The following is a 19,942-nucleotide window of genomic DNA, read 5'->3' on the forward strand; positions in this document are numbered from 1 at the left end:
ATCTACTAACAGTCTCCCTCCCTGAACTGAAGGCCAGCCGGCAGCCCTAAATACTTAAATACTTGATTTTGTTGAGTGGATTTAGTCATTACATTTTTAGTTTAGTAATTTGGTAACTTAGTTTGGTGGAAAAAAAAGAACATATTGGGTAATCCCCAATTTTCTGGGACAATGGTAAATTAATTATAAAAAACTAGTAGACCAGATAATAGTTGTGGTGGTGACAATGCCACCATACTACCATGGTGTTTGAGAGTTTATTTTGTAAATTAAGTGTTTCAACAACAGCACATCATTAAAAACCAAAGTAAAATGCCATCTGCAGAAGCTCTGTTTTAAAGGAAGTATTCTTGTTCTTTTGCATTGTAGTGGACAATGACTGTCTAATAATAAGCATGTTTATAAAAGCACAATGTGAAACATGGGAGGGGGTACAGCTGTAATTGTTGTGAAGCTTCCTTGAGCACCAGTTCCTGATCTATAAGGAGCTTTCACATACTTTCTACTGCTTTGGCCTGACCGTCTCCTCCCTTCCTTCACCCAGACGTCACAGACGACTGAACGTCTGAAACTGCGTGTTCTGGGATTTTATTTTCTTAAACACATAGCATGATGTCTGCACTCTTGGAGGGGGTAGAACAAAGAGATACTTTTTGTACGGCAAGCAGGGGATTCCCTGTCCACCTTCAGCAAACTTCAGCACCCGAACCAGGGTGGTACCCATTCAGTTGCTTCTTCTATCTTCGAACCCCACAAAACACTGTCATCCAAGAACAGAATCCAGAATAGGGTTCACCTGGCACTCTAATCAGAGGCTCTCACTGAAGGAGTGACTCAGGAGTCCTCATGGACTTCTTTGTTGTCTTTTCAGGAAAAGTAAGGGAAAAAATGTGAGTTTGACCAACCTGTTGAGTCACACAACAAAAAGGGTTATTTGGAGGCCTAGCTAAGAATGCCTATGTTTTTGTTTCCCCACTACTAGTGTTTCCTGTCTTGTGTGCTTTGTTTTCCTCTTGGAATGACCAAATCTAAGTCAGTTCTGTTGTCAGTGTACAGCTCTAGTGCAAAAGAAAAATGCCTTATTCTTTCAGTACTTGGCGGGGAAATTATCATGTACCATCTTGAGTGAGGCTTATGGATGTTTCCTAGGGAAGTGTACGCATTCTGTTTGGGTTTGGTAATGAAGCAAAAATACAGCAGCCATTGTTAATTAATTGCTCTTATTGTTAGGCTGTGATACTTGGTCCAGCGCTGTGGTTCTAGGGGAAGCGAGGCTTATTTATATTGGTGGTGCTTTGTATTGCAGTGCAACAGGAAGTTTGGTCACAGCAAAGTCGCAGAACTCTTTTCTTTTTATATAACTCTTTTCACCTCTCCTGCCGGTGAGACAAAAATGGACTACCTAGCAGCACATCACAAGATGTCACGTTGTTGTGTTGTCTTTACTGGTAGGTGATGAGCAACTTTTACCTGGGAGGTATTGGCTGTTCGGCAGAGATGTCTGACTTGCTTGTCATGTTAAAGCTGTTTAAAACCCAAGGCAGTCTGAGCTCAGCATTCTGTTTCTCACCCTGAAAGGGCTTTGGATACTGAAAATGCACCGACGACGCAAGTATTGGTTTTGGAAAGCTAAAGGTAACCTATGTTTCTGTTACTTTTTACCTAGGCATGACTCTTTTACTCTTGGTAGCTTTGCTCGAATTGCAGGTATGGATTCCATTGTTAGCATTCTCCAGCATTAACCTGGGACAAAAACAGTGCAGTTTTCTCTCCTTATTCATAACAAGAAACTAAGGCAGTGAACTTTGTTCCCTGTATGTGGGAAGGGAATCAGGTCTCATTACACCACCTTATTTCCCTTCCAAAAATGATGTTCATATTTTGGATGCTATTTTGATTTCCACAATTTGTGAGTAGGAAGGAAAACTTGGGTATTTTTCTTGGTTAAATGGAAAAAAAAACAGCTCCAGTGATAAAGAAAATGAGTTTTTTGATAGTCAAAAATATTTAAAATATTTAAACATTTTGTAAGAAATGAAAGTACTTAGTGAACTAAATGAGCTGTTCAGGGCTTGTTACAAAGAATAGAAAATCATTTCTTTAAAAAATAATTATCCAAGTAGAAAAAGACTGAATAATGAATAACGAGTTATTATTAATTATTTAGAACATAACTATTCATTTTGAAGACTTTTTTTTTCTTGTTCTCTGACCAATGTTATTAATATTTTTGAAAACCTTTCCAGTCTCTCCTCAAGCTGAAACAATCTTTTTGACCTCTCAAAAATCATCAGAGAACTGTATTCTGCAAAAAGTACGGCAGTGCTTCTGCAGTGTTGAAGGTTAGAATAGTACTGTTTCTGGTATTCTAGTATTACTTCAATTAACAATATGAAAGGTGCTATTTAGAGGTGCAAACTATTAGAAAATAAAAATTGCACGAACCTTTTCTTTCTCCACTAGTAAATAACATGTCTAAACTTAGGGTGAGAGATAACAGATGTTTTTTCTGTGCACATTTTGAGTCTGCCCCATGCATTTTTCTCAAGCTGGTGGTTTGTTTTTTTAGAGTGTTATTATTTTCTTGACCATGGGAATGATTGTTTCACTCCACTCCCCCCCCACCCCCCACAGAAAAATTTTGGCATCCACTGCCAAGTCCTCCTTCATGTAACTAGGGTGGCTCTTAGGGAGTTTGAGGGAGTTGCTGCCTTCATTCTTTCTGGTGGAAGAGGAAGGAAAAGGGTGGGATGTGAGCTGCTGTCACTGGTTGGTCTGCTGTTTTCCAGAGCTGAGGGAGTGAGCCGTTTAACCTCTTTAATCCCGTGTGTGAATTGCAGCGATCCCATCAGTAGGTGACAAAGAACTCGCTGTCTTTGCGTATATTGTCCGAAACTAATATTGATATGATAAAGGGAGAAGATTTGAACACGCACTCACAGGCATGATTTAAGAATCATGAACAAAGTAATTCATCAGTTTTTCAAGCGTAGTATTGTTTTGTTAAACTATGTTTGCTGTTTTAATGTTTTTATCATGTTTATTCAGCCTACTGAGTAGTAGTTAATGTGTTGTAGTGAATTAACATTAACAAACTACAGGGGACTGTAGTTTATGTCTGTAGTTTATAAAACTGTTTATGTCTGCACCTCTGTAACAAATCCAGATCACAATTGTTCATATTGATATCTGTAAGTGGAGTGGTGTATTTAAATTTTGTCACAAGGAGTGAGTTTTGTTGCAAAATTGCATATGAGGCATCACAGAGATTGTCCTTCTGGGGAGCTGGTTTGTTTTGGAGATATACTACTTTTGTAGAAATTATCTAATTTGAAGACTACCTGAAGTGTAGCTGTTTATACAGCCTGATGAAGGAAAGAGATTAGTTACTGTAGGTGCTTACTGCTCTGTGGAGAGCACTGAGAGAATAGACACTTTCAACATCACATTGAATTCTCTGAACATCTTGGGTAGACTGCAGAAAGCCCTGTAGAATTTAAAGGCTAATGTTTTTTACAGTGTTTTGTGCACAACAAAAACATAAATGTTGAAAAAGAAGCACGTCTTAACGTATTTAAAGTGTGTGATGCTAACTTTTAAGTTTGTATATATTACAAGGCTATTTTTAAAATAACCATATTTTACTGTCTTTCTCTTGAATTAACAGTATTCATGGAAATATCTTAAGTCGGTTACTGTCCTTATTCAGTCTCTGATCTGAATTCTATGTGTGTTCTATCTTTATTTTAGCTCACGTACTAAAGTACTTACAGTAGTTCTATAGTACTTCAAAACCAGATCTAAACTTACTGTAGTGTTAAACTTAGTTCTGCTCCAAATACAGGTTCATAAATAAAAATAGACATTACAGGCCAACCTCTGCAGCACACTAAATTTATTTCAACTACAGTAATTGACAAAGATTTTGAGGAGTAAGTATAATTAAACAAAAAGTTTCAATTCTACATCTGCTTTTACATTTTCAATGTTTGTGAATTTTGATAGGTCAAATGAAGTGCTGTTACCTCCTTCATCTAAGATGATTCACGCCATTCAATCTCATTACTTGTGCACTTAAGAAATAAACCTACAGTATATGAATATTATAACCTTGGGATTTCATTTATTGTACCAGTTTGTTGTTTTGATTACGTTTTCTGCGTGCAAGTGCAGAAATGTATCTGATGCCTTTGGAAAATCTGAAAGTTTCTAGCATCTTATGTACTCCTTTGAAGATCTCGTTACTATTCTTAACTATACGACTGTTTTCTGAAGTTAGTATTATGTCCATGTGAAAGACTCAAAATTGAAAACTATTGAGTTGAAGCAGTTAAAGGCTTAAACAATTATCAACTTAAAGTTCTATTTATTTCCTCATTACCTTCTGTATAAATGAGACTTGGGACATCAGATCAGTATCAGCCAGCAATCTTTTCTTTATAGGAACAAGTAATAGGTTTATTCCATGCTGAAAAAAAGAAGAAAGAGAAAACAACGTTTCGGCCGTGGAGCCTTCTTCAGGTGACACCTGAAGAAGGCTCCACGGCCGTAACGTTGTGTTCTCTTTCTTCTTTTTTTCAGCATGGAATAAACCTATTACTTGTTCCTTTGCAGCCTACGCATGCTGACGCAGCTACCCATCTGAACTATCTTTTCTTTATTTTGCTTTTGCTGTTTAGTTAGGCTTGAACTCCAAAGCTGGAAGTTTTTTTTTTGTGTGGCGATTGCAGCAAATGCATTTTATCAGCAGAGCTTATATGTTTATTTCCTTTAATTGTACATGTACAGTAATTGTGTCTTTGTGTCTCAGTGGGACCAGTCCTTCCAGCACCACAAGATCTGGTTCATTTGTCTTTATATACAAGAAAATACACCTGAGCTCAGAAATTTTAGCTGGAGTTCTTTTCTCCAGTTCCTTATGGAAAATTACAGTTCCTCTCTTTGAAACGCATATTCTAAAAACACACCTGGTACTCTGCATGCATGAGAATAGTGATTTATTTTTAAACTGTTTTTGTGTTGTTGTTTTTTTTTTTTACTTGCTCAATTTGGTATTTTCAGTTGTTGCTTTACATTGTGACTCATGGCAATGACTCCACAGTGACAATGAGGATGAGCAGGACTCAATTATGGCTCACCCACCCATCAGTCATTCATCTTTTGGAAACACTGCAAGCTGTAACTGCTAGGAGCACTGATTAATACACTTTATCATCACTTAGCACTGTCTCTGCAAGCTCATGGACACTAGTGACATAGGAATTCCTGGTGTACTGAGACCTGAAGCCAACATTTCCCTGACCATCTAGATTAACTTGTGCTCGGAGTGATTTTTTTTTTCTGGGCTACTTGGCAGTGCCCTAAAGAACAGAGAATGTGTTTGTTGTTAGTAGCCATTATGACATATCATGGCTTGCTTACTCTTTGAGGCCACAAGCTCAAGATGACTTTTGTGGTTATTTTTGTGGAAAAATACTGTACAAATGTAAAGGTTAATGGACAAATCCTGGAATACAACTGACCTGTACATGTTTTTGTCAAGACTCAGTAATCATCTGTGGCATCAACATTTCCATGTTAAACTCAATCTCAAAGTAACGGCAGCCATAGCAGTACCAGATTTGAAATGAGAACTTAATCAAATATTGCCGGACCTTTAAGGCTCTTTTCCTGCTTGATGTTTCATGAGGAGGTGATGCCCCCTCGAATCTGTTTGTGTCCTGGTCCCAATTCTGGTCCTGGAGGGTGGAGTATCTGCAGGTTTTCATGGTCTCTTTAGAGCTGGGAGAAGTTGTAAACGTTGTCCAGTTAAACCAGTCACCAAATGGTTTAGCTCATTAAGAGATGATGTTGAACTGAAATCCCACACTCACCGGCCTTCAGGACCAGGGCTGGATACTTCTGGTAGACATAGTATATACAGTACATGATAAATGTAACTTTATAGACCCCTTACACCTAGTGAAAAATGAAAAAGTGTCCATTTGTTAACGATGCAATAGAGAACAGACATCCACTAATAACAATGTACTCTGCATTGCACCAATATCACTGCTGTCCATTACTGTGTGCAGCATTTCCTTAGGGTTTTGTACTAGATCTTAGTGCCACCATGTTTTGTTTAATTGACTCAGTATAGAGAATTAAAACAAAAACCCAGTAAGAGCAAAAACAATGAACAGCAGATTCACTAAAACAAATATACACACTCAGCAGCAGTCATTTCCTCCTGACTCCCTGGGGCTGGGAAGTTCACCTTTATCCTACTCGTTGGGTTTTCTTAGGTTAGAGGCTTTTTTACCCATCAGCCACTCCCCCACCCCACTCCCCACACCTCCCATGTGGACCTGCGTGACTGCTGCATGGGCAAACTGCTGCAGGGCCTGTTCAATCTGTGCTGCCTCAGACACACACAGAGATACAAAAAACAGGGACAATAGGTCCAGGACAGGGAGGGAACCATAAATAAGAATAAATAACTATTTACAAAAGTCCCTTTATAATTCTTTAGAGCCTCATAAGATATAATAAACTCTATATATCTTCACCTTAATAATTGGTGACATTTACCATTTGACCCACAGTGTATTTCCTTAAAATTGGAACTGCTCTGTCCCTACCCACCAGTCAGTGGGTCCTCGGTTCTCATCTGTTTACAGAGCATCTGTGATCTTTCGCACTATCATTCCTTCATCACTGTTACAGTACCAGTGCATGTGCTGAACAGTCATTACACTTCCAGCATACTGTATGCCTGCTGTTCTGTTTTTCTTGTCATTTAGATTTTTCCCTTTTTGTACTATTCTTGAGTGATTTTGTTATGTTTGAAGTTATCCTGCATGAAGGCATCTGCCGAGCCAATAGAATAATTCTGAAGTCTCCGTTCGATTCTATTACTGTACGTCTTTATTCAGCTTCCTGCGATGTAGTCCAGTTTTCCTTTCATTCAACAATGATCTGATTTTCTTCATTGTGTCCATCTGTTTGCAGTTCTGGTCAATTCGCTTTCGCAGCGATGTCTATTCTGTTAGTTTATTTTTTCTGTCCCTTCTCATCATTCCACACTTAATCATTTTTCAGTACAGTAAATTGTACATAGTACCTACAGTAAAAGCAGCTATGATTGGCATTTGTTTGTTTTAATGAGTTCCAGGAATAATACTGCCCCCACAACACCATTTCTTTCCTAGATTGACATCGGAACTCAAAATTACCGTGACTCAATCATCTTTAGTTCTGCCTGAAGTCAATGGAGTGATGCTAAGTTGTGTGGGTGGGGGTGGCCAATATGTCTTTTAAGGGCTTGATGCACTTTCAGAGAATGCTGATCTCATTACGGGCATTCCCCTCTATGCTTTTTGGATCTCTTATGTGGGTGGTCCCTCTTGGTGCTTTGCTCTATAGGAGATGGTGGTGTCCATCTTAGGCCATTTCTTCTCTCTGTGGGTGATGGAGGTGTTCACCTTGGTGCTTTTCCAGTCTCTATGGGGGATCGTGGTTGGAGATTTTCTCATCTCTAATCCCCTTTGAAGTATGCTTTTTGATGTATTTAAAGATATGATTATGTCGGGAAGCAGATTTTTTTTTTAAATTATCCTTAAGGAGAATATCCAGGTCCTGAGGCAAAGCTCTGTGCAATTTCTGAAACTAATTTGAAATTATTTTTCCAGACAGATGGCAGTGACATTCCTGGGCTTGGTCTGTAGTGATGTAGTGTAGTAGAGAATAAAACAACATAAAACAACAAGTCAGAATCAAGTAAACTAAATTATTGATTTCGAGACTTTCAAAGCAGCCAGCAGCCATATCACTCTGCAACTCACAACTGGCAACCCACTGAAGCTCAGCAGGTGTGAGCCTGGTCAGTACCTGGATAGGAGACCTCCTGGAAAAGGTTGCTGCTGGAGGAGGTGTTAGTGGAGCCAGCAGGGGGACACTATACTGTAAACAGGTGCCGTCCTTCGGATAAGACGTAAAACTGAGGTCCTGACTCTCTGTGGTCATTAAAATTCCCAGGGCGTTTCTCGAAAAGAGTAGGGGTGTAACCCTGGCGTCCTGGCCAAATTTCTCATTGGCCCTTACCAATCATGGCCTCCCAATAATCCCCCTCTATGAATTGGCTTCATTACTCTGCTCTCCTCCCTGCTGGTAGCTGATGTGTGGTAAGTGTTCTGGCGCACTATGGCTGCCGTTGCATCATCCAGGTGGATGCCGCACATTGGTGGTGACGGAGGGGAGTCCCCATTACCTGTAAAGTGCTTTGAGTGGAGTGTCCAGATATATATAAGTGTAAGCAATTATTATAATTATTAAAGAAGTGTTCACTTTTTATCATAGTTTTTTATTCCACTATTCTGTTACTAAGATGTTTGTTGCTGGAATGTCAATAAAATATTACTGATCTGTGATAATGGCCTTAAGACAGTCTGCTCGGTTTCCCAGTATCTTTGTGGCAGAGAAACAGAAAATGCAGATTTTTTGGTGTTTAGAAACTGTTGATTAGTGTGCCAGGCAGGAGTTCAGCCAAGAAGTGGTCCTTCTTTCTGTTGTTTTTGTTCAGATCTGGCAGGGGAACATGAAAAGAACAATGAAGCAGTTTGTATTTGAGGATATGAGCTGTAAATCAGAAGACTGCACTCCCGGAGTTTTATTGAAAGAAATTTTGGAGTTGTGATTATGCAGACTTCCCTTGGCTTTCAGGGGAAAGGTCAAGACAGATCTCTCATTTCCTGCAGAAAGACAGAGAGCACTGGGCCCTATTCCATGAGTTCTTATACATTCATTGATTCATATTGTGTTTGCTGCAGAGGTTATGTTAAATTAGACCTCCAGTCACTCACTGTACTTCTGCCTGAAATAAACCATGGTTAAAAAAAGTATCTTCTGTCAATTGTACTGTGTTCATCCATCCATTTTCAGGGTTACAGTGGAGCTAGGTTCTGTCCCAGTAAGAAACAGGTGGAAGGCAGGACACACTCTGGATGGGACACCAGTCCATCACAGGGCAGACACGGACACAAACACATGTACACTAGGGCGTTTTCCCCAAAAGCTAATTAACATACCAGTATGCCTAGTACATACTGTATGATTTAACAGCACATATACAAAAATTGGAAAGAAATTAGCATTGCCCCTGCACAAGGATGCCTTTGGACTGTGGTAAAAGAAAGGCCACTTGGTTTTGGAGCATACAGACTCCACACAGATAGCACCCCAGATCCAAAATTGAACCCAGCATCCCAACACTGCAAGGCACCAAGGCTAACCACTGTGCCGTGCCATCCACTTTTACTGTGTAAAAAAAAGTACAAATGTCACATCTCTATATTTATACAAATATACAGTTTGTATAAATACTGTACATGCATCTTATGTTTTATAAGAAATATCCCTTGATGTTTTAAAATGCTTTCAAAACTGTACCTTCAAGTTACACGAGTCAACAAGTGTGGAGATCAGGTCAAGAGTGGAGATCCATTTACATTTGACTGGGGGACAATTCTTTCTGCTGTTTGTGCACCAGGTGTGAAGGCCTTTACTATTAAAGCCATGTTTCTATTTTCACTGTTGAGGTTCATCAGTAATGTGGTTCCGTCCTTCTGTATTTTCACTACCAGCTGAAGAAATGTTGGCTTTGGCTGCTCAAGATAAAAGGAACCATGCCAAGCCTGTGCTTGAGAACTGGGGATCCTAGAACTGGAATGACTGTTACTTATACAGCGGCAGCTGTTGATTTTCTGTTTAGGGCTCTTGTCCTGTATGAGTTTGTGCTGCCCTTCTGAGCCACTCGGTGAAAAGCAGGAGGGGTGCCATGTGGTACCTGATTTATAGTGAGTTAGGACAGCTGAATATGTTGCCTGCTTTCTCTCCAGACAACTGGGCAGTGTCAGTGTAGATCAGGGGCATCTAGTCCCGTTCCTAGAGGACTGTTTTTCAGCCTGTGTCTGCAGATTTACTTTCTTTGAAACAGCAGCACCTGAAGAGCTGGAAAAAGCTGCTGATGTGGTTTAGTTTAGCCAGTAACCATTTAGCCTTTTGAGTCCTGAGTTGGAATAAAAACCTGCAGAAAACAGTGGATTGGACAGCCCTGATCTAGATGCCGAAGAACTGAAATGCAAGGTGAACACATTAAAAAGGACAGTTCTTTTCTCGGATCTGGTTTAAATTCTGGCACCTTGACTGGTACTTTTCAGCTCCACAATATCTTGCCGCATAGACAACAGCCAGGGCAGGCCTGCTTTAAGAGTTGGGAGCTTGGCAAAATGCAAAAGGAAAGAAAGCTATCATCTCCTGGAAAGAGTGACAGTACTTGCTGTGTGACTACAGGAATGCCAAAACAAACCTTGGTTCCAAAATCGACGGGACAGCAGATGTTGTGAGAACAATCTGAAAAGCCCTAGTTATCTCCTGACAGAGCTATCTTGAGGTACTGAGACAAAAGCCCATAATTCTTTTTTGTTTTCATCTTTTTTGTACTTTGAGAAATTTTGCTTTCAGTTGAGCTTGGGTTCATGATTTTAATCTAGAAGAAAAATCCCTGGTTTTTAATGTGTATTTTTTGTGGAAGTACTGCAATTGTGAACTTTATATTATTGACCTGAGGAGTTATCCACGATAAAAGATAACTTGACCAATTTACCTTTGAAATAAATGATAAATATTTTATTAACAAACTTTGCACTAGAGTTGCAATAGAATTTGCCTAGTTTTGTCAGTATTGCAAATTCAGGTCTATTGAACGTTACCTCTGACTGTAGCTCTTATTCTTTTTTCTTATTTTTTATCTTCATGCCTTTCAGCCTTTTCTGTTAAAGAATTATGAGTCACATCTACTGTTTTTTATTTCTAATTTTCTAACATTTTTACACAAATACATGCTTCTAAAGTCACTGTAAACTGCTCAATTTTGTAACAGTTATTCTATAATAAACACCTTAATTGTGAAATACATATACAGGTACAACAGACATAAATTTAGTAGAATTGTTTTTAATTTGATTCATATTAAAATAGTGTTTCTATTGCAATTTACCATTGATCTTTTTCATTTCATGTACACAGCTTCTACATGCAATTATAAAGTTGGCAAATTAACATTTTAGTCATCTTAATTTTCGTTTGATGTTGTCAGGTTTTTAATTAATCATGGAAATAGTGGTTAATGTGTTCCACAGCTGTGCAGCAGTTTCTGATTTTGTGTTTAGTGATTGTCCTGCCACAGTGACTCACATAATTACGATACCTTTCAGATTACTCAAAACACTCATGCCTGTGGTCAATAACCAGCACAGACAACAGAGGGCAGTAATGTCACCATTAAGAGTTTGAAGGGAAAAAGTGTTACATACTGTACAGCATTGATTGACACTGGGAATAGCTTGGAAGGTCACAGGTTTGGCAGCCTTTATTGTACTTTTTTGCAATAATGTGACCACAATGAACCAGTAACTATAGAGTAGAAGAAGAACGTTTAATTAATTGGTGTTTGTGGCACAGTAGTTACAGTAGTATTACTGCCTTTCAGCACAGGATCAATCCTGGATCAAGTAGTTACAGTCGGGTTTGTATGTTCTTCACGTTTTTGCATGGATTTTTCCATGTGCTCTGGTTTCCTCCCACATTCCAAAGACGTGATGGTAGGTTAATTGGCTTATTGGAAGATTGACATCGCTATGTATAATAATAATAATAATAATTAATAGTTACACTTACACATACACTTATATAGCACTTTTCTGGACACTCCACTCAAAGCACTTTACACTTTACACTTTCCACCACCACCAATGTGCAGCATCCACCTGGATGATGCGACGGCAGCCATAGTGCGCCAGAACGCTCACCACACATCAGCTATCAGTGGGGAGGAGAGCAGAGTATTATAGCCAATTCATAGATGGGGATTATTAGGAGGCCATGATTGGTAAGGGCCAATGGGAAATTTGGCCGGGATGCCAGGGTTACACCCCTACTCTTTTCGAGAAACGCCCTGGGATTTTTAATGACCACAAAGAGTCAGGACCTTGGTTTTACGTCTCATCCGAAAGGACGGCGCCTGTTTACAGTATAGTGTCCCCGTCACTATACTGGGGCATTAGGACCGACAAGGACCGCAGGGTGAGTGCCCCCTGCTGGCCCCACTAACACCTCTTCCAGCAGCAACCTTAGTTTTTCCCAGGAGGTCTTCCACCCAGGTACTGACCAGGCTCACACCTGCTTAGTGTCAGTGGGTTACCAGTTGTGAGTTGCATGGTGATATGTTGTGTTTTCTCTCTTCTCTTGTCAGCATGGAATAAAATTATCACTTTTTTCTTTAGAGAAAATTATTATTTTTTTAATGCAAACTAACCAGAATTCCTCAGTTTTCTCAAATAGTCTACTCCTTCATGTGATACTACTGATTAAGCAGAATAAGAGTTTTATAAAAATAAATTTAATAATCTATCAAATGTTTCATCATGTGATGTAAATATTTTAGGGATTTTCATACAGTATTTTACTGATATTTTAGAATATAAATTATTTTAAATTATCATCCTCTCAGTAGGAAATGTGGACTCCTTGAACTACTTTTTTCCAGAACACTCAAGTGTAATAATTTGCTCAGGACTGGTTTGTTGAGTCCTCAGTTTTATGGCTGTTTGTTTTGCAGCAATGACAGCTCCACATCTGTCTGAAATTTCACATCGGGGTAAATTGTCATGAACCAAGGAGATTATAAGTGTTTAGAATAACTACGTTTTGGGTTGATCAACCTTATATACAAAACACAAGAGCCTCACAGTCCTGAGATACAAGCAAACATTGTACCCCAAAGATCTGCAATGTGCAAAATCAGCACTTTTGCAGTGATTCAGATTTTCTTAATTAACGGATCTGTTCTGAGAAAGTTCAGAGTGAACAATCTACCCTGTAGTTCTGCAGTAAATATTTTTTTTAATTTGAAAAATAATTTTGAATTATTTTCAATCAATGGATAATGAAATTAAATACCTGATACAGTGGTATTTTTATTGTTAAGGTGTTTGCTTGAAAACGGGTTCCACAAGGAAAAGAGACTTTTAGAAAATGTTATATTAGCTTTTTAGTAAAAGCAGTTATTTGAATTTGCCAGCGATGGTTGTATGATTTCTGCTCAGTTGTATGTGGAAACAATACCAGCCATGATCATGAATTGTGTATGAAGTGGAGAATAAGTGTCTTTGTTTTTTAACTCTTTTTCACTGACTGAATTCTTCAAGAGACGCAAACCTTGGTTTCATCATAACAAATGAATTAATTGTGGTACACTTAAATTAAGGGAAGAATAAATGAATCAAGTCTGTGTTCAGATTTTGGGAGTTTTCTGTGTGGCATGCATGCATGTGGAAAGAGTGCTTGTCAGGTGCCAGTTCAGCTGAACTTTATCTGGCTAATACGTTGACTTTGTAATGGATGTGTTCTAATCTTTGTCAGCAGCTGTGTGACTTTATGGAGCCCCGACTTGGCTAACTATTGGATTGCAATGTGTGTAAGGGCAAAAGAACAACCGTTTATCAGTTGAAAAACCTGGCATTCTATTTGTGGGGTCAACCAAACCACAGTTAGCATCACAGTTGTGACTGTTCTCTACCTGAAATCCCTCCCTCTTGCCTGTTACTGTATTACTATTTTTTTCTGGTTGACAGTTGCCATCATATAGCATTCAATATCCATTTAGATATATCAGTAGAAGCTCTTCAGGGACTACTCTTTTCTAAATTTGATACATCTTATCCTTCTTCCTGAGGGAGGGAGCTCAAACGGGGGAAAAGCTGGGTGGGAGTGGTCACTCATAGTCTTCTGAGTTTTTTTTAAACATGTTGTGTATATGAAGGCGACAGATTGTAAGTCACAGCCAATTATTTTAGTAGTAGTGTGGTCCACTCTATCCAGCTGGTTCCTCTTCTGAGTGGCTACTGTCTGTTCCCAAACCAGACTGTCACAGAAAAATTTAACATCCTCTCAATCATTGCCATGTTGCTCTTAAATTAAATTACTGTTCAATTATCTTTAAATAGGAATTGTATAACTTAGTATCTTTAAAGCATGTTTACTTATATTTTTTTGTTGTGTAAGACTTTCCCTCTCCCTGGAGCACCAAAGCTTTTATTCTGAGTGAGCAGTCACTAGATGGCAGTAGTCAAATAAAAGTTCCCCAAGGATGTGATAACTCATTTTCAGAAACAGGATATTCACAATCACAAAATCAAAAGTATCCAAATTGCTTTAGCAATTTGCAAAATCTGGGATAGGATAAACACTTACTGTATATTCCCTGGTCACATGGTTTGTGAGATATCAATGGGCAGGACCTGCACTGTATTTTCCCACAAGCCAACTCACCTATCAGTATGATTTTTAGACTGTGGGAGGAAACTGGAGCACCCAGAGGAAACCCACGTGAGAAGACCTGCATGGGAAGAACATACAAACCCCATGCAGATAGCACCCCAGGTTCACAATTGAACCTAGGGCCCTAGAACTGCAAGATAGCAGTTATTTCAAGAGTGTTTTCTTAATCTTTTGGATTAACAGTTCAACAGTTCAAGGCACTAGAATCCCCCAAAAGTTCAGTTTTTAAAATAGACACAAATTTACTGTATCACATTATCTAGTAAAATGATCTTCCCTCCTACTGTTCTTTCACTTTTGCTGTGCTTTACAGGACAATGGGTGCAGCTGTCAGACATTGTGGGTGGAAATTTGCCCTCAAATACCACTTTTTGATCTGATCTAGTTTTTTCTCATGGCAGTCTGACCAAGGTTTTAGTAGACTTGTACATTCATATTATTTTTATTTTGAGCAGGAACCAAATGCATTTTTGAGAAAATTGTGCAAGAACAGGTTTGATCATTTATACAATAATACCTACTCATTATTCAATTTAATTAAACGGAGACCAGTCTCTTTTAAAATATGCCTGACTTGAGCTGAAAATGCAACAGGAAAGAGACACAGGTTAGTAAATTGAAGGTTGATGGCTGATGGTAGCAGACTGATGCTAATAGCTCACGTTTGTTAGCCATTGAAAGCCCAAAATATTTAACCCTAAACCCATTTTTTTGTCAAAGATTTCAGATGTTTATACAGTGTATATATGTACTGTACAGTGGCTTGCAAAAGTATTCAGACACTTTCTAATGTGTCCCATTTTTTATATAACAGAATACTGCACACTGTGACACAACAGGGCGCCCCTCAGCCTGTGGGGAAACTTTTTTGCTCTGTTTTACCTCGGCTTATACACAATCTCCTGTGAGAATAGTGAGGCGACTAGGACACAAGGCATGCTACAGTGTTTCTTTGAGCAGTTGGCTTTTGGACTCTTTCAGGCTCAGAGTTTCATGCTTGTACATGTCTCTGTCCTTTTCATGACCGCCTCCGAGATCAACTCGAGGTTATCTCAATGCCGCCGAGCCCTTCACTCACAGACACCCTCGCCTCTGGTTTTCTCTCTCTCATATGCTAGATTTGAATTAGTGAAATTTCCAGCATCATTAGATTTCTCACTTTTTTGTTGCCGACTGTGTATATACAAATTCACATACAAATATTTAGTGTAAAAAGCTTTTAAATTTTTTGTTAACTTGAATGCTTAAAGTGAGAACTAAACTAAGGGTCAGATACTGTATGTTTCAGTACATGTCAGTAAAGACTAAAGGGCAAAACTGAAAAACTGTTGCCTTGCTGCAGTTTTTGCTTATTCTTCTTGAACAATTTGCACATGGATAGCAATTTTTACGTCTTTCCACAGATTGTCAGTAAGTTTCAAGTCAGGACTTTGACTGCTCCACTAAAGCACATTCAGTTTTTTAGATTATTGTTTTACTGAAAGCTACATTTTTCAATGGCAAAACGTTCTATAGTCTAAAAAGGCTAACATAGAACATTTTGGCCTAATGAAAGCACTATATTTGGTGCAAACACAACACAGCACATCACCCGAACAATATCATGATATGGAGATGTTTCTCATTGGCAGGGAATGGGATACTTCTCAGGATAGGGAAAATGAATGGAGCAAAGTAAAGAAACGTCCTGGTGGGAAAACCTGCTCCTAGCTGCAATAAAGCTCAAACTGGGACAGATGTTCACCCTCCTGCATGGCAGCAACCTGAAACACATTGCGTTAGCAAAAGCATGCATTTACTTATCTATGTTATGTACATGGAAGATTTGCAGTGACGGGGCTTGTGGATAGGGCTTCTAATGCTTGCATGGGTTTCTATAGAGTTCCTATGAGGCAGTGCTAGTGATGCTCACATTGTGTGGCTCTTATAAACAACTGCAGCGGGAACCACATGGAGCTGGCACATTGCCCAGCTAGTGCTCATTATGCAGCTCCACAAAGTTTTAGACTCCTGGAGCATAACTACCAAGGAATTATTTTACTGCATGAAGATCTGAGCCCTTAACAACTAGAATATGGGGCTGTTTTTTAATTAGCATCTTGTTGTTCAAACAGCCTAAAGTGAAAACCACCCATTTCATTTCTGTAGAATCACACATATGTGCTTAATCTACTTTAGCATTCTCCCAAGAACTGCTTACCACACTGCTTTTAATTCACAAAAAGGCAGGATTGTTGGTTTTACTTTGCTACACATGCTAAAGGACCAAAAAGCCACTGCTGTGGGTCAAAGACAAATGGAAACATCTTACTGACATTAGTTTCATGGAGTCTAAATGCTTGGTTTGAGAAGTTGTATCATGTAATTTGGAATGTTTCGGGAAGACCCGGGATCCAAAGACTTTAAATTGTGTGTAACGCAATCAGATAAGTAAGTGTTTATTTAAGAGATTTCAGAAAAGTACAGTATGACTGGTAGATACATTTGGACAACATAGTGGACTTGATTCAGGCTAGCCGGCTGTGACTGGAAGCCAGCAAAATCTGACCCCGTAATTGGTCAAATGCCACAGGGTTTGGGTGGGTTTATACTCATTTTGGAATCCCTTGGATTGCTGTACAACGTTTGCAGAGTTATCAGGGAAAGTGTTTTTTTTAGTTTTCTGTCTAGGATACTGTTGTTTGAGCTTAGGGCTAGTCATGAAAAAATAAAAAGATTGCTAATCGGATGGGGACGGTAGTCAGTGTGGATTTTAACAATTGACAATGGCAAATCAAGAGATGCAAATAGAAAAAAATAATTGGCGATTCCTGTGGAAAACAATATAGGAAATTGGGGTTAAACTTTCCATTGAAGTCGCCATTTAATGATTTTTTTCTCTCTCTAAGAGAGTTTGTGACACACAGGATAAATCCTTAGAATAAAATTGTATGGATAAGATTTAATTTACCCTTTTGTTAGTGAACAAATTCTAGAAGAGTTTTCCTGTGTTGTACTGATGTATTGAGGGAATCCCACATTTAACAAGGCATTCTTACAGTCTATCCTCAAGGGCCACAAGTCTGGAGGCCTTTTTAGATCTCTTTAAATCATCGCCATCTTAATGCCTTTGAGAGGCCATTTCAGTAGACCTTAACCTGCTAATTAAGCAGTTAATGTCTGAATCCTTCCTAGTCTTAATGTATTTATCAAAGCCCTGATCCAATGGTCAACTATTGGATATCTTGTGCTTTTTGTTGTTGATCACTGTTCTTTACATCATGTTAAGCAGGTTTAAAGCCTTCATCCAGGGAAAATATACAGGAAGCAACCTAAGTTCATCCAGTCCATGCCATCACAGGAATTTGTTCTTTCCAGTATCAGTACTGTACATTAATTACTGAATCGATCCTTAATTGGCTATTTGAACCCAGAGCTGAAAATCAATCAGAGTAGCTCCAATAAAATTATAATAGAATGAAATAGAGAAAAGCTAAAGATGTCTGCCCAGGACTTGGAGAGCCCCAGGACTTTGTTTTGAAGATGCCTTCAGTCAGGAGCTCACAATCACACTAATCTTCTGTTGCTTTACAGGTTGTTCGGTTTAGTAGCAGTGGAAACATGAGATCCCTGTAGTTTAGCAGGAGCTGGGCTGGAAAGCCCTATCTTAAAGTTTAACGTGTGAGTTTCAGTTGAAAGTTTATTTTTGTCATTTGTGCCAAGGATGGGAGTAGAGTGTGCTCTACAAACTGGGACAAAGCCAGCATTGCAGCTTTACAATACAACAGAAGACCTGTGGGGGTTTTCATTATCGGCTGATTGCCATTCTGCGCTGTGGAAGGCAGGCTGCGCGAATTGTGTTGCATAAGCTGCCTGTTTCAGCTCAGCCCTGTAGAAGTTCAGGAAATGATCTATACTGAGGAGACAGGATATCCATAATCCTCTTGCTGATAAACGGAGCTGGGACTGAACCAAAAGGGCCTTGTTCTGCTTGTGATACTGGCTGTCGAGCTTTGTGTCCATAAGAAACTGCAGTCACAACTGCTGCACTGGCAATATTCATACTGGCAATTAGCTGTATTCATTTTTAGAAAAACACTGAAGGCTGTTCTAGATTTCTTGTTGCTGTTTTCAAACATAATAACTGTCATAGATGCTCTGTTTCAGTGTGTGAAATTATGCATGAGTTATAATTATGCTGATTTGAGTTTTCTGATGCTTCCCTTTAGGGAGATAGTGTTTGTCTCTTGTGACAGTAGTAGATTTACTTTGAAAGTACCCTTGGGTTATTTGTCATTCCTGTAAGCACTGTGCTTTTCTGTTCCAATCGCATTCATACTATTTTCTCGTCTCATAAGCTCTAATGCGTACATGTATACACTTTGTGAGTAGAATATTAATTGCGGAATTAAATGCATTAATATTAAAATATCTTTGTAAACTCATACTTATTCATTCTGAACTTGTTTTGTACAGATAATCCTGAATAGAACGTTCAATAATTAATACTGCTGTGTTGTAGAATTTATGTTCTGAAAGTTATCAGTTGTAAATGTATGATAAGCCAAGGTATTTTTTTTCAAAGAAGCCCTTTAAAGAAATTCAACACTTCTGTCTAGGCTTTCTAAATATTTGAACCAAGGAACATCTTCTCTTCAATGTGGAAAGAATCCCAATGGTATCAGATCAAAAGAGAACTGAAAATTACACTTTTTGCAATTGTAATTTCATTATATCAGTTCTGAAAATGTAAGACATTAACTTGTTCCATTCAAGTCTTTTAAATGTCTCTTAAATGGCAAAGCCTTTTATATTAATTATTTGAACTGACCCCCAGCTATTTGTTTAAACCGTGGTATTAAGCTGTGAATAATACATATTTATGACATTTATACAAATTTCCTCTTAGAAAATTAAGTGTTTGACCTTTCCAAATAAACATGCCAGCATTACTTAAGTTAGAAACAATTCAGATGTATGTATGTATCAGAGGTCACTAAAACTGAGAGTGTAAGGTTGTGAAACCAGTGTTGCTATGGAAATAAATACAGATATCTAGTTCCTGGAGTAAGAGACAAAGAGAGTAACACCGGAAAGAAATTGATTTCAACCTGAGGCCTCAATTATCTTCTGCATTCTACATCTTGAGACACTGGATTTGTGCTTTACTGGTTGGTGTGCTTAATGCAAAGTTTTTAAATTAAACAAATGAAACAGTCTTTCTTAGGTTTTTTACTTAAAACCTTTAGAAAAAAGTGGAAAGTTCAAACTATCTGAATGTAGTGCTTGTGGTGTGGTGAATTGATTGAATTAAGCATTACTTATGCTAAGTGTAAAACAGTTTTCTTACCACTTAATTCTGTAGAGGAAAGAGGATGTATTTTCTTTTTTTATAAAAGGCAAGGGTATTTTAAGAAGTTTCTGCTGTCAGCAGTAGCTAACCCTGATGAGCGTAGTTTACACCAGCAAGGTCTCTGAAGTCTCTCGAAAAGGACATCAGGACTATACACACCTCTTTCCTTCAGTAGCTACTCTGTCTCAACACTCAGAAAACCTCCTTCCTCAGTTTTGCACTTGAACTATGGGG

At 38.6% G+C, this 19,942-nt stretch overlaps 1 protein-coding gene across 6 annotated transcripts in view; it reads left to right on the forward strand.

Annotated features, from left to right (window-relative positions):
* fgd4a (FYVE, RhoGEF and PH domain containing 4a) overlaps positions 1–19,942 on the forward strand; it is a 129,591-nt gene that overhangs the window by 26,038 nt on the left and 83,611 nt on the right. Inside the window, exons 1-2 of one of the 6 annotated variants that reach the window (XM_015353043.2) lie at positions 1,372–1,448; positions 1,579–1,635. The exons of 4 other annotated variants lie outside the window; for them this stretch is intronic. In XM_015353043.2, coding sequence (XP_015208529.2) covers positions 1,394–1,448; positions 1,579–1,635 — 112 coding nt within the window. In that variant the 5' untranslated portion in view covers positions 1,372–1,393. Of the gene's footprint in view, positions 1–1,367; positions 1,449–1,578; positions 1,636–19,942 lie in introns of those variants that run through there. One more of the 6 variants, XM_015353049.2, reaches the window with a different exon arrangement.

Source organism: Lepisosteus oculatus, chromosome 7 (assembly GCF_040954835.1).
Source record: "Lepisosteus oculatus isolate fLepOcu1 chromosome 7, fLepOcu1.hap2, whole genome shotgun sequence".
Classification (NCBI taxonomy): Eukaryota; Metazoa; Chordata; class Actinopteri; order Semionotiformes; family Lepisosteidae; genus Lepisosteus; species Lepisosteus oculatus.